The sequence below is a fragment of the Microtus ochrogaster genome, linkage group LG8 (assembly GCF_000317375.1).
Source record: "Microtus ochrogaster isolate Prairie Vole_2 linkage group LG8, MicOch1.0, whole genome shotgun sequence".
Lineage (NCBI taxonomy): Eukaryota > Metazoa > Chordata > Mammalia > Rodentia > Cricetidae > Microtus > Microtus ochrogaster.
In genome coordinates this window covers 12,463,062-12,476,804 of record NC_022033.1, presented here as the reverse complement: position 1 = coordinate 12,476,804, position 13,743 = coordinate 12,463,062, and the positions used below count along the sequence as shown (strand labels likewise).

General features: G+C 43.9%; 1 protein-coding gene across 2 annotated transcripts in view; it reads left to right on the top strand.

Moving 5' to 3' along the window:
• Positions 1-13,743, top strand: part of Ncoa3 (nuclear receptor coactivator 3) — an 88,451-nt gene that overhangs the window by 51,549 nt on the left and 23,159 nt on the right. For both annotated transcript variants that reach the window (XM_013352190.2, XM_026787230.1), the window contains 8 exons: positions 6,246-6,351; positions 6,601-6,773; positions 7,422-7,522; positions 9,063-9,237; positions 10,491-10,676; positions 10,792-10,893; positions 13,056-13,196; positions 13,434-13,581. In XM_013352190.2, the coding sequence (XP_013207644.1) occupies positions 6,266-6,351; positions 6,601-6,773; positions 7,422-7,522; positions 9,063-9,237; positions 10,491-10,676; positions 10,792-10,893; positions 13,056-13,196; positions 13,434-13,581 (1,112 nt within the window). In that variant the 5' untranslated portion in view covers positions 6,246-6,265. The remainder of the gene's footprint in view (positions 1-6,245; positions 6,352-6,600; positions 6,774-7,421; positions 7,523-9,062; positions 9,238-10,490; positions 10,677-10,791; positions 10,894-13,055; positions 13,197-13,433; positions 13,582-13,743) is intronic.

The following is a 13,743-nucleotide window of genomic DNA, read 5'->3' as shown; positions in this document are numbered from 1 at the left end:
CCTTATAGTCTTGAATTTCTTGGCCATCTTAATTCAGTTTTAAAATAGTTTTTGAAATTGTCACCTACGGGACTCAGAGGTTGAGAGCACTGACTGCTCTTTCAGAGGACCTGGGTTCTATTCCCAGCATCCACATGGCAGCTCACAACTGTCTGTAACTCCAAGATTTGACACCTCTGCTCAGACATAAACGCAGGCAAAACACCAGTACATATAAAATACAAAATAAATTATTTAAAAAAAAAGAAATTGTCACCTACAACCTTTATATTGGGCGGGAACAACAAACTTGAGTTCTGGAGATGGAGCTCAAGTCAACAGGCTTGGTGGCATCTCTGCCATCTCACTGCCACTGCAGCCCTTTCCCCCCAGCTTTGATTTTTGAGAGTGAGTCTTATATAGGCCTTTTAGGCTAAGCTGTCTGGCCAGTGAGTCCTTGGTGTCTATCTCGCCCTACCGCTTGCTCGCGCGCCACCACACACCCCTATCCATTTCCCATTTCCTCCTTCCCCCACACATGGAGGGATTACAAATGCCCACCACTGCCCCTGGCTTTTATGTGGATTGGGGTATTGAGTTCAGGCAAACGTTTTACTGGCTGAGCCATCTGTCCAGCCTGAAACACTTAAAAAAAAAAAAAAGATTAATTTTTGCTTTGTGGGTGTTTGTCTGCACTTGATCTCTGTGCATCATGGGTGTGCATGGCGCATGCAGAGGTCAGAAAAGGGTCTCAGATCCTCTGGAACTGGAGTTGTGTGCTGCCACGTGGAGAGCAGGACAGTAGGGGCAAAGTCTGATGTTATTGCCATGATAATCTTTGAGCTATCACCTGAAGTCATAATGTTGAACTTGACCATGAATACCATGAGTACCTTTCGCTACTGAAGGACTTTTGATGAATGATATGAATGAATGTAGATTTTAATAGACTGTATAATGAAATTATACATTTACTTTCTATTCGAAAGTAAATATATCTATATTTGAAATGTCAGCTTCAAGACCCAGTGCTTGGCACCACAAATAATAACAGAAAAGCTGTGTAGTCGTGAAGTCAAGTCATGCATTTCAGTGCAGCATGGAATGTCCTTGATGGGATTAGGGTCTGATTGTCAGCTGCAGGAAACCAGAACATGCTGTCTGGAAATGCATTTCTTGGAGACAAAGGTTATTTTAAGAAACAGACATAGCCGAAGCTCTGAAAACTGGCATTACATTATTATTATTATCATCTTATTTTATTATTTTAAAAAACACTAATCCAAATTCCCACTTCCCCTCCTCCCACTCCCCTCCACTCCTTCCACACACCCTTCTCCTCACCCTCTTCGATCTTAAGAGGGAAATCCACACATGTGATGTGAAAGTGAGTGTGTTGGTGTGTGTACATCTACTCAGCCATTCCTCCGTTGAATCACGTCAGTCACTGAGTTCCAGCAAGACTTACTATAGTACCTAATATAATTTATGTTTATATGCCTGGTGGCTATTTGTCACTGCCAGTAGAATTAGCTTTCATACTTGTGTTGGGACAGGGTTTGTGGTGCTGCCTAGGATAAACTCAATTGCGTTGGAAGTCAAGATTACCTTCTAGATGCTTCTCTGTTTTCAAGTACTGGAGTTCCAGTACATACGTGACAAAGAGTTTCATTTTAAGTTTTATGAGATTTAGTGTGTGCATGTGCACATGCCCTGGGGAGTTGGTCACCTTCTTCTGCCTCCTCCTTCTCTCCCTTCTGTTTCTCAGGCAGGTTTCTCTGTGTAGCCATGGCTGTCCTGGAACTCCAGAGATCCACCTGCCTCTTCCTCCTGGGATTAAAGGCGCGAGTCACCATCACTTATAAAAACCTTTGAATTTGATATTGTAAGAGTTAAGTTTTTAGATTAATTGGTGGTGACAAGCCACTAAATTGAACTGAATAGGAACATCTGTTTGGGACTTGTATTTTAGGCAAAACCTTTATGTGTGAATTTTCTTGATGCCTTGTAAATTCTCCCCAGGTGCCTTCCCCATACCTCACCCCACCCCACCCCGCCCCACCCCCATTTAGAATGAGCAATCCCAGGTTCGGCATAGCGCTCTAAGCAGTTCTTCAAACCCACAGCCGTTGTTTAACAATTTTCCTAAGTTTCTGTGATTCTAAAGAAGCACTACAAAGACTCATGATTGGTATACTTAATCATACCTTGTATAACCCTGGCACACAAGCCGGGGGAAGTTGAATCACAGCTGAGATTGGCCTCAGTGTTTACTCATCATAGCACACCCAAGAACAGACACATGGAGGCTATTTTAGAGAGTTTTGCTCTTCTCACCTCAGATTTTCTTGCTGTGTTAGCCACTCTTTCTATATCTCACCTGGAAGTAAGGGTAGTATTAGGCCAGAGTACAGTTTAGTTGTGTCTTGGGGAGTAGTGGGTAGCGGATGAGGCATAATAGCTGTGGAGGTAACCCCTTACTCTCCAGATACCTACCTCATGCCCCTAAACTGAAGTATTTATGATCTTACTGATTTGCTGAGCAACTTTCTGTTAACTGGTTGGGGGCAGTGTGATTTACGGCATAAATGGTTTATTTTGGTGATCGTGGGGGAATAAAATGGGGTAAATGGGATAAGGAACATTTGATGCCGTTTGTTGGTTAGTTAAAGCTCTTCCATTCAGGATCTAGTTGTGATGCTAGTGGCAAGCTATTTAACCACTCCCCTATCTGCAAAACCAGAATTGATTGTGTGGGGGAGGGTTGTCATAAATACCTGTGAGAAGTTCAGTGCTATCCTGTTCTGTATCCTCCCCCACGCCTCTAACACAGAAAAATGCTAGCTTATCATTGAGTAGCCCACTCCCTCTCATTTTGGCATGGTACAGTTTTTCTTAGGCCCCAAAATAACTTGCTCAGTTAGAATGCTTATATTATTGATATATTTCATTTTACTGTTTCTTTTTTTTTTTTTAAAAACATTTGTTTGCCTGCATGTGCACACATGCCTCAGTGTACAAATGGAATGTAGAAGACAATGTGTGTGTCCCTGCGACGGTCTCTGGTTGCTAGGAACAGAGGCAAGCGCTTATACCCCCTGAGCCCTCACCCTATTCCTGTTGATCTTTGTGTCTGTGCCCTTGTGCTTCTGGCTAGTTTACAAGCCTTGTCCCTTGTCTGAATCTTGAGATAACAAAAAGGAAGTTGGCTAATGTTAAACAATATACCCAAACCGTACTCTTAGTCCTTGTGTTCAGCTACATTAAATTGGCATGGCTCCACTGATGTTCATTTCCTGCTGTGTACTTGGTGGATGCATGTGCTTCAGCGGGTGCCAAGCTTGGCTGTGACCGCTAGAGATGTGGGTGGTGTTTGCATCTGTCTTTGTAGTCTCTTTCAGATTCTTGTTTAGTTTGAATTTTGTCACAGATGATCCATTAGGTTTTGACGGCATGGGAAGGCATTCAAAACTGCTTTCCTGCTATTGGTGGCATTTATGAATTCCCCATCATGTACTACGTACCAGTTTGTGTTTCACAACAAAGTTGGGCCTGCTGTGGCTAGCACGTCTTCCACTCTCCACTCGGATGCAGCTTCAGCCACGTTAACACCAGGGCGAGAAAACACATCACAGAATTTGGGATAATTAAGTGAAAACAGATATGTTAGTGCTCAATGCATAGTTTGCTGCTTAGTTTAAAAATGTTCTGTAAATGAAGCCAGACAGTAACACAGCTAGACTTGCTGTAGTTTTGTCCTTGACAGAACCAGACTTTGCTGTTTCCCACTAGTGTGCCCGTCTTCATATGCTGTAGTCTGAAACCTGATGGGAGGGTTCATGGTTGTCGTCCCTGTGTGGTGTAGAGGCAGGGCCAGGCACTCAGGACTAGCAGCAATTACACTGGGGTCCAGGCCAGCTTGTGCGACAAGGCCCTGTCTCAAAACAAACATGACCTACATATTTTAAGTTTGATCACGTGTGGGTTTTCTTTCAATTGGCCTTTCTGGTAATATTATGCCACCTAGTGGACATATGTCCTGTAGGCTGGCTGGTTGAAATGCTAGATGCATTTTAACATTAGAGACTTAATTCTTATGGCCAGTGATTGTCATGTTCAAGCAAGAGTTTATTACACATGAAAGCTTGGTAAATGCGGCTTAATAGAACCTCACAGTATAAGCTCAAAAGGAAATACCCTGTGTTTATCTTTTTAGTGTTTGAAATTTAACCAAGATGTTTTATTTTTTCCACCAGTCAGTATATAAATAATTGTTGCTGTGTAGTTTATGGTAGCCTTTGCCATGTAAGACTTTAAGTAGAATGTACAGGACTTTTACATTAATGTTTATTATATAGTCTAGGCTTATTTGAACTTAACGGAAGAAGAATATTAGGTGATAAATATTAGAGAAATGATCCATTGGACAGAGGCGCTAGCTAGAAAGAGAGCCTGTGGACTGGAGGATGAGTCAGTGGTTAGGGGCACTGGCTGCTTGGACAGAGGCCACAGGTGCTGTTCCCAGCACACCCACTCCATCTTCACTCCAGCTCCAGGAGAGTGACATCCTCTTTTCACCTCAGTGGGCACTGCACACACGTGGTGCATGTATAAACATGCAGGTAAAATCGAATATATTTTTTTGCACAGAAAATAAAAATAAATATTAAAAAAATTCTGCCTAGTCTAGTCTGGGCTCACCACTTGGAGAGGTTTTTTTTTTTGTTGTTGTTTTTTGGTTTTTTGAGAAAGGGTTTTTATGTGTAGCTCTGGCTGTCCTGGAACTTGCTCTGTAGACCAGGCTGGCCCCGAACTCACAGAGATCTACCTGCCTTTGCCTTCTGAGTACAAGGATTAAAGATGTACACCACTGCTGCTCAGTTTGAAGAGTTCTTAACCAAACCTCAGGATAAGATTTTTATCTCTTCTGCTTGGATATAAATAAAATTTAGAATTTTATCTAGATTGGAGTCTTGATAGTCTCTTATTAAATATAATTTGTCTTGTGATATGTATGTTGACATAGGGTTTTACTCTGTGGTCCAGACTCGTCTCAGGTATCTTAGTTTGGGTTTCTATTGCTGTGAAGAGACACCATAACCATAGCAACTCTTTTTTGTTGTTGTTGTTGTTGTTTTTCGAGACAGGATTTCTCTGTGGCTTTGGAGCCTGTCCTGGAACTAGCTCTGTAGACCAGGCTGGTCTCGAACTCACAGAGATCCGCCTGCCTCTGCCTCCCGAGTGCTGGGATTAAAGGCGTGTGCCACCATTGCCCGGCCATAGCAACTCTTAAAAAGGAAAATCATTTAATTGGGGTAGCTTATATTTTCAGGGTTTAATCCATTATCATCTTGGTGGTGTGCAGATAGGCGTGGTGCTGGAGAAGTAGCTGAGAGTCCTACATCTTAACAGGCAGGCAACTGGACATGGTCTGAAACATGAGGCATGGCTTGAGTGAGACTTCAAAGCCCACCTCCACAGTGACTTCCAGCAAGGCCATACCTACTCCTACAAAGCCACACCCCCTAATAGTGCTACTCCCTTTGGGGGCCATTTTTTTTATAAGCCATCACACTAGGCTTGCCTAGAACCCTTGTCTCAGCCTTCTGACTGCTAGACACAGACTTGCACCACTAGTACCAGCATGGTTACAGTGCAGCTAAGCTCTGAGCTTGTGTGAGCACACTCATCTATAACACTGTACACTGAAAAAGGGCCTCCGGACTGTAGTAATAGGAGCGGCAGGGCTGCGCCCCCAGCACCCCGCTGCCCGCAAGCTTATGCCCGAAATGACAACACACAAACTGTATTCATTTAAACACTGCTTGGCCCTTTAGCTCTAGCCCTTACTGGCTGATTCTGATATCCCGATCAACCCATCTCTAATAATCTGTGAGCACCGGTCTTACCGGGAAGATTCTAGCCTACATCCATCCTGGGTCGGAGCTTCATCGCGTGTGTCTCAGAGAGCAGAGCTCTCGCGTCCGCCCTGGAGATGGGAGCATGGCGTCTCTGCTCCAGAGCGCAGACCTGTCGAGTCTGAGCTCACTTCCTCTTCCTCCCAGCATTCTGTTCTGTTTACTCCACCCACCTATGTTCTAAGCTATGAGCCCAAGCAGTTTGTTTATTACTTAACCAATGAAATCAACAGATTGATATATGACACTCCCACATCACCGGACCACAGCGTGCAGCCATTCTGTCATATGACACTTTGATAGAAAATGTGTGTTTTAGTTCTTATCTTGTTCCCTCTTCTTTCTTAGTTGCTGGATCTGTGTTCAAGATGAGTGGATTAGGTGAAAGCTCCTTGGATCCACTGGCCACTGAGTCTCGAAAACGCAAATTGCCTTGTGACGCTCCAGGACAGGGGTAGGTGATTTGTCTCCGTTTTTTAGATGGAGGAACTGGGGTTGATTTTTGTCAAGGCCAGTGACGAATCAAAGGTAGCTCTAAATGAAGCTGCAGGAATTTCTGCAGTGTATGCTTTTGTCCCGCTATGTTCTGACAGTTCTTGTTGGCTGAATTTTGTTTCCACATGGAACTAATGGCATTCCGTGGGCAGATTCTACTTGAAGCTTTCTTGAGAGATGTGAGCTGTGGCTTTTCTCCCTATTTCAGTCTTGCCTACAATGGTGAAAAGTGGAGACGGGAGCAGGAGAGCAAATACATAGAAGAACTGGCTGAGCTGATATCTGCAAATCTTAGTGATATTGACAATTTCAACGTCAAGCCAGATAAATGTGCGATTTTAAAGGAAACAGTGAGACAGATACGTCAGATAAAAGAGCAAGGTAATAACAAAGTCAGGAAATGCCTCCTTCCCACATGTTGGATCACGGGGATTGAACAGAGCCTCACTCATGCTAAGCAAGAACCCCCAAACTCGGGAGACAGAGGCAGGTGGATCTCTGAGTTCAAGACCAGCCTGGTCTACAGAGCTAGTGCCAGGACAGGCTCCAAAGCCACAGAGAAACCCTGTCTCGAAAAACCAAAAAAAAAAATCACCCCCAAAGCCCCTGGAGTGATCAACTTTGCTTTTTAAGAAAAACAATTACCGGGGTTGGGGATTTAGCTCAGTGGTAGAGCGCTTGCGTAGCAAGCGCAAGGCCCTGGGTTTGGTCCTCAGCTTCAGAAAAAAAAAAAAACAATTACCAGAGAAGTGGCAGAAGACCAGAGTTCCTCACCATGCCACATGCTGGAGGGAGGGGAGCTGGGACCTAGACTGGCACCTTTAGCAGAAAGGGAGCTGAGTGCCTTTTGCCTTCGTGGGGAACCACGAAGCTGGATAATGTTAAGTTGTGGTATTCTCTTACATACATACACTGAGTGTTCTCCATGTACGTGTACATGTACATGTGTACATGCTTCCTACTCCCCAGTGTGCGTGCGCATACTGAGGTAAGTGCTGCTCACTGCGATGCTTCCTTCTGTGTCTTCAGGAAAAACTATTTCCAGTGATGATGATGTTCAGAAAGCTGATGTGTCTTCTACAGGACAGGCGGTCATTGATAAAGACTCCTTAGGACCACTTTTACTACAGGTAGGTGTGAAGATTGTAGCTGTCCAGAGCATGCTGTGATTTGGTTGTTTTACCATGTGGTATATACAGGGTGGATGCAGGGGGTGCTGGCAATGAGAAAATTGAAAAGCTCAGTATTCTTATAGCAGTCACAAATATATAGTTCTGAAAATACCACACACACACACACACACACACACACACACACACACACACACACACACACACACACGGGGGCTGGGTGCACGCACACAAGAAGTTCCTGAGGAAGAGTAGCTCGTAAACTCAGAGGTGCTACTTGGTGTATTTTAGTTCAGACCTTTCTGTGCCTTTTTCCATGATTGCTTGCACAGCACACTACAGTTTTACTTTTTCTTTTTTTGTGCTTGAGATTGAACCAAAGGCCTGCACATGCTAGGTGACCACAGTAGGCAAGCATGTTTCCACCAAGTGACAACCTCAGCCCTCAGCTCTGTATTCTTGGAGAATTTTATTCATGGTGCTGGGGAGGGAGCCCAGGACCTCATGCATGCTAGGCAAGTGCTCTGTGATGGAGCTGCACCCAGCTTGTGAGGCAATTTCAAACATTAAACATGTGCATGTTTTTAAAGTAATTGCCTTGAGAAGAGCTGATTAACCATGGCGCAGTGCTACTTCAGGCCGACGAGCACTTCAGCGAGTTTACTTGACAACTGGTCTTTCTTTCAGTGAGTCATCTCAACTACTTATGTGTTTTATCATTTTAAATTCTTTTTACACGCTTGTTTAGGGACAGTATGATAATTCCTATAATTTAACTTAGGATCAGGCAGAAAACTTTATTTATTTTTGACAGTGTGTAATGTTGGCCCAGGCTGTCTTTGAACTTTCTGGATAGCCTAGGGTGACCTCAGCTTCTGCTTCTACCTCCTGAATGTGTGCTATGTCATGCCCTCCCTCCCTCCCTCCCTCCCTCCCTTCTTTCCTTTCTTTCTCCCTTCACTTTTAAAAAAAATCCTTTATAAGCTCCAGAATAATCATGCTAATAGTCTGTTAATAGAAGTGATGGTTTGTATTCACTCTGATTATTAGGCTAGTGTTGTTGATTTTGCCGCTTTGAAGTTCTATTTATCAAGAAGGCTGTAGTCTTGGTCTGCTAGGGCTGCTAGGATAGCCCAGAGCATGTGGCTCAGGCAATAGGAGCTGATATCTTCAGCTTTAAAGACTGGAGTTCAAGATCAGGGTGGTGACCAGGTTGCCTTCTCCTGAGTTCTCTCTCCTTGGCTTGTTACCATGCCTTAAAATGACCTTTTCTCTGAGTGTGTGTCCCTGGTGTCTTGTTATCTGTCCTAAGAAAACACCACTTATACTGAATTGAGTCAGCTTTAATACTTACCGACTCTTTAGAGGCTCTATTTGCAAGTATAACCCTAATCCTAACCTAACCCTAACCCTAAGGATAACCCCAACCTAGCCCTAAATGTAACCCTAACCCTTGCAGAAAGAGGTGAAGGGCTTTACTGTTTCTGGGCCACAAGGATACAATTTTCATAATAGCTTCTATTAACGTGTCCCACTGTAGGCATTGGATGGTTTTCTGTTTGTGGTCAATCGAGATGGCAACATTGTATTTGTGTCAGAAAATGTCACACAGTATCTACAGTACAAGCAGGAGGACCTGGTTAATACGAGTGTCTACAGCATCTTACATGAGCAGGACCGGAAGGACTTCCTTAAACACTTACCCAAATCTACAGGTGAGCTCTTAGTTTTGTATATTGTTTGAAAGAGAGGGAGAGAGAAACAGGGTCTCACTGTGTGGTCCAGGCTAGCCTTGAACTCATGATCCCCTATTTTTGTTTCATGTGCTGGATTACAGGTGTGTACCTACCATACCTGGCTACACATATTGCATATAAATGTGTGTCTTCTAAGTACATCTAATTTTTTCTTAGTTATTTCTTAAGAATTTGAATGTGCTTTTTAGGAAGCCAGGAACAGAGACTTAACAAGTGATTGCCAGCAACATTTTCAATATGGCCTCAGCAGACTCAAAGTTTTCCCAGGGGCCCAAATATCCAGTGAGACTTCTGGTGAGGCTGAACGTATGCAGATATCTTTATTGTTGTTCTGAAATGTTAGTGTGTAGGTGACACCACATGGGAGTTTGTGTGATGAGAAAACAGCTGGATTCTTTTTCTGTCTTCTACATAGAGTCTCATGTGTTACCCAGGCTGCTCCCCAGTCCTCTTGTTTCAGCCTTCTTAGAAGCTAGGCCAGCCCCATGCTCTACCACACTCAGTTTATAGCCTGGATTCTTTGTTTGTTGTTTCTTGAGACAAGAGTTTCTCTGTGTAACAATCCTGCCTGTCCTGGAATTCACTTTGTAGACCAGGGTGGCCTGGAACTCATAGAGATCCACCTGCCTCTGCTTTCCAAGTGCTGGAATTAAAGGCGTGCACCACTACTTACCATTTGCATTAAAGATTTTTTAAAAAGTCATGTCTATGTATCCATGTGAATGTGTGCCATGTGTGCTGCAGCGTGGTTGGAGGCCAGTAGAGGACACTAGATCATCAGGAGCCAGAGTAAATGGTGCTTAGGAGCTGCCCGATACGGGTCCTGGGAACAAGACTCTGGTCCTCTCAGGAAGAGCAACATCTGCTCGTAGCCAGTGAGCCATCCCTCCAGTTCCTAGCTTTGAATTTTTAAAGATTTTGCGTGTCTGATGAGTGTTTTGCCTACATGTATGTTTGTGTATCACATGCATGTCCAAGGTCAGAAGAGGGCATCAGATCCTTGGAACTGGAGTTATGGATGACTGTGTGCCACCGTGTGGGTGCTAGGAACTAAACATGGGTCCTTCAGAGAGCAACAAATGCTCTTAATTGCTAAGCTATCTCTCTGGCCCCAACCGTAGCTTGAATTCTTGATAATTTTTGGCTGAGTTTTACCTGGCTTCTAAAAAAATAATTCAATTTATTTTCAAATTTTAATTTTTTTCTAAAAGTTAATGGAGTTTCTTGGAATAATGAGACCCAGAGACAAAAAAGCCATACATTTAACTGTCGTATGTTGATGAAAACACATGATATTTTGGAAGACATGAATGCCAGTCCTGAAACTCGCCAGAGATATGAGACAATGCAGTGCTTCGCCCTGTCTCAGCCTCGAGCTATGCTGGAAGAAGGGGAAGGTAAGAGTCAGGGATGCTGGCCTGTCTTCTTGCTGACGTGTTCTTGCTCGCCACCTGCTAAGAATCATATCTAAAAGTGCGTGTAACCCGACCTGATTACCTTTGTCACTTGTAGACTTGCAGTGCTGTATGATCTGTGTGGCACGCCGAGTGACTACAGGGGAAAGGACATTCCCATCAAGTCCTGAGAGCTTTATCACCAGGCATGACCTTTCAGGTAAAGCCAGCCTGTGTGCCTTCCCTGGAAACTGTTAGGAAGCATTCTTACTCCTGTGTGTACATGAGTGCATGCACTAGTCAGAAGGAAACTCTTCTCGCATGCATGTGCTGCAAGCATGGATTCACCTGCTGAGAGCCGGCTTTCAGCCAAGTCTGGGCTTATTATATGACTATAAAAGAAGTTCACTAAGGACCTTGGCAATTGAGTTGAATATAGTTGGCACTTAAAATTTCTCAAAATAAAAAGATTAAAAAAACAAAAACAAATGTAAAGGCACCTGGCCCGTTCTTCAAATCCCCTCTCCCATTCTCCCCTCGTTTGTTTGTTTTTGTTTTTCCAGACAGGGTTTCTCTTTGTAGCCCTGGCTGTCCTGGAACTTGCTCCATAGACCAGGCTGACCTCGAACTCAGAGATCTGTGTGCCTCTGCCTCTGAAGTGCCGGGACTAAAGGTGTGTGCCACTACCACTACCAGGCCAAATAGCACTTTCCAAAAACATTGATTTTATAGACCTGGAGCGGAGGCCAGGTTAATCTCACCTGCTTTTCCAGGGAATCCAATGTCCCTTTCTGGCCTCAAACATGGCTTACATTCACACACACACACACACACACACACACACACACACACACACACACCCCACAAACACAGAGAATGGAAAAATTTAAAAACATGAAAGAAAACTCCATCCATCCATTCACACATAGAGTGCGTGTGCACATGACCCATAATGTAGCTGGGAGGTCAGGGGCAATGTAGAAGAGTTTGTGTTCTCTGCCATGTAGGCCCTGGGTATCAGACTCATATCATCAGGATTAGTGGCAGTGTGCCATCTCTCCCGCCCCCCAAATAGCACTTTGTGTGAGAATTTAATGTTTATTTTCCTGTAACTTCAAAGCCATTTATTATAGTGAAACAAGTTTTCAAAACTACATAGAATTTCTAATAACGTGGGTAATTTATTTTTATTTTGTATGCAATTGTGTTTTGCCTAAATGATTGTCTGTGCACCACGGTGTGCCTGGTGACCCTGAGGCCAGAAGATGGCATTGGATCTCTAGGAACTGGGGTTATAATGTTTGTAAGCTGCCGTATGGGTGTTGGGAACCCAGCCCATGTCCTGTGAGAGCAACCAGTACTTTTAACCTCTCCGCCATCTCTCCAGCCTGGAGAGTAGTTCTTGTCATAAACATGAGGTTTGATTTTCTTACACTTAAAAAAAAAACAAAAACATTATTTTAAAAAAAAAAAAAGGCAGTGGAGCCCTTGCTGACCTGAAACTCCGATGCAGAACTCCCGCTTTGGTCTGCTTTTTGGCTCTAGGAATCCTGAATTAAAGACCTTGGTTATTGTTCCTTGCTGTCTACCTTAATTACTTTATGTTATGGGTGTTTTGCCAGTGTGTAGAATAAAGTGTTTGGATCCCCTGTGGCTGGAGTTACAGATGGCTGTGAACTGCCATGTGTGTGCTGGGAGTTGAACCTTGTCCTCTGCAAGAGCAGCCAGTGCTCTTAGTAACTTAGTAACTCCAGAGCCCCCCCCCCTCCCATCTTTAAAGACTCACTGAACCTAATGCAGCTAGGCAGGCTGTCCAGCCTCCCATCTTCCTTTCTCTGCCTGCTTAGCTCTGAGATTACAAGTTTGCGCCACTCCACCTAGCTTTTTGTTTGGGTGCTGAGAACTGAACGTGGATCTTGGCACTTTAGTGACTGAGCTAAACAGGGGCACACATTTTTATTTGATCTTTTGGAATCAGTCCCTGCTTGAGCGTTTACTCTCGTTTTCTCTGTTTGAACCATGAGTTGACAGTCTTTCTCCTCTAAATAGCTACATTACATTTCTTTAAGCACTTTAGTGACTAGCATTCAAAAATCCATTTCATCCAAGACTTTCCTGACTACAAAGGCGACACCTGTTCATTATAAAGGCGCATCAAGAACAGTGGCATGCTTCTTACTCGGAGCCGCGCCTAGAACCAGGTGGTGTGTGCTGTTCCAGTCCACAGCAAGACTTGTAGACTGCAGTCAGCTTCCCGCTGTGTGGTAAGGATAGTAGGCAGGGCTGAGATTCAACCCCTTTATCTCACAAGTGCTAGTCAGAGCTAAGCAGCAGTCGGTATTTGTGGGCAGGGTTGAAATCTTTTGTTTTTATCTTTAATAGGAAAGGTTGTCAATATAGATACAAACTCACTTAGATCTTCCATGAGACCTGGCTTTGAAGATACCATCCGAAGGTGTATCCAGCGATTCTTCAGTCAGAATGATGGGCATTCATGGTCACAGAAGCGTCACTATCAAGAAGGTAAAGGCATTTGAGTCGATCTTGGTGCTGCGGTGGATGATGCTGTAAAGTAGTCACTGTGTGGACAGCACTTGGCCTGCTGTGTGGTTGCGGGAGAGGGAATGATGATTGAGCATAGCTGTTCTTCACTTTTGTGCATGTCCATGCGACTTACAAAGCTTTGTGCTCGAAACTTCCTGTTTCTGTATGCATTGATCTAGTCTCAGGTACCAGTGACAGTGTCCCTTTCCCCAATAGCTTATATCCACGGCCACGCAGAAACCCCAGTATATCGCTTCTCCTTGGCGGATGGAACTATTGTGAGTGCGCAGACGAAAAGCAAGCTTTTCCGAAATCCTGTAACCAATGATCGTCATGGCTTCGTCTCGACCCACTTTCTCCAGAGGTGAGGACACTAACTGCACCCTCATCCTCAGGACGCTTTGCCGCTGATGTGTAAAGGGAGAAAAGGCAGGGAAGTTGTTGGATTCCATGAGGTGAATTTAGATTCTTAGAAATGTTTTCTTCAAGGTTATATTTTTTATTTAAAAGTTAGTATTTTCTTCTT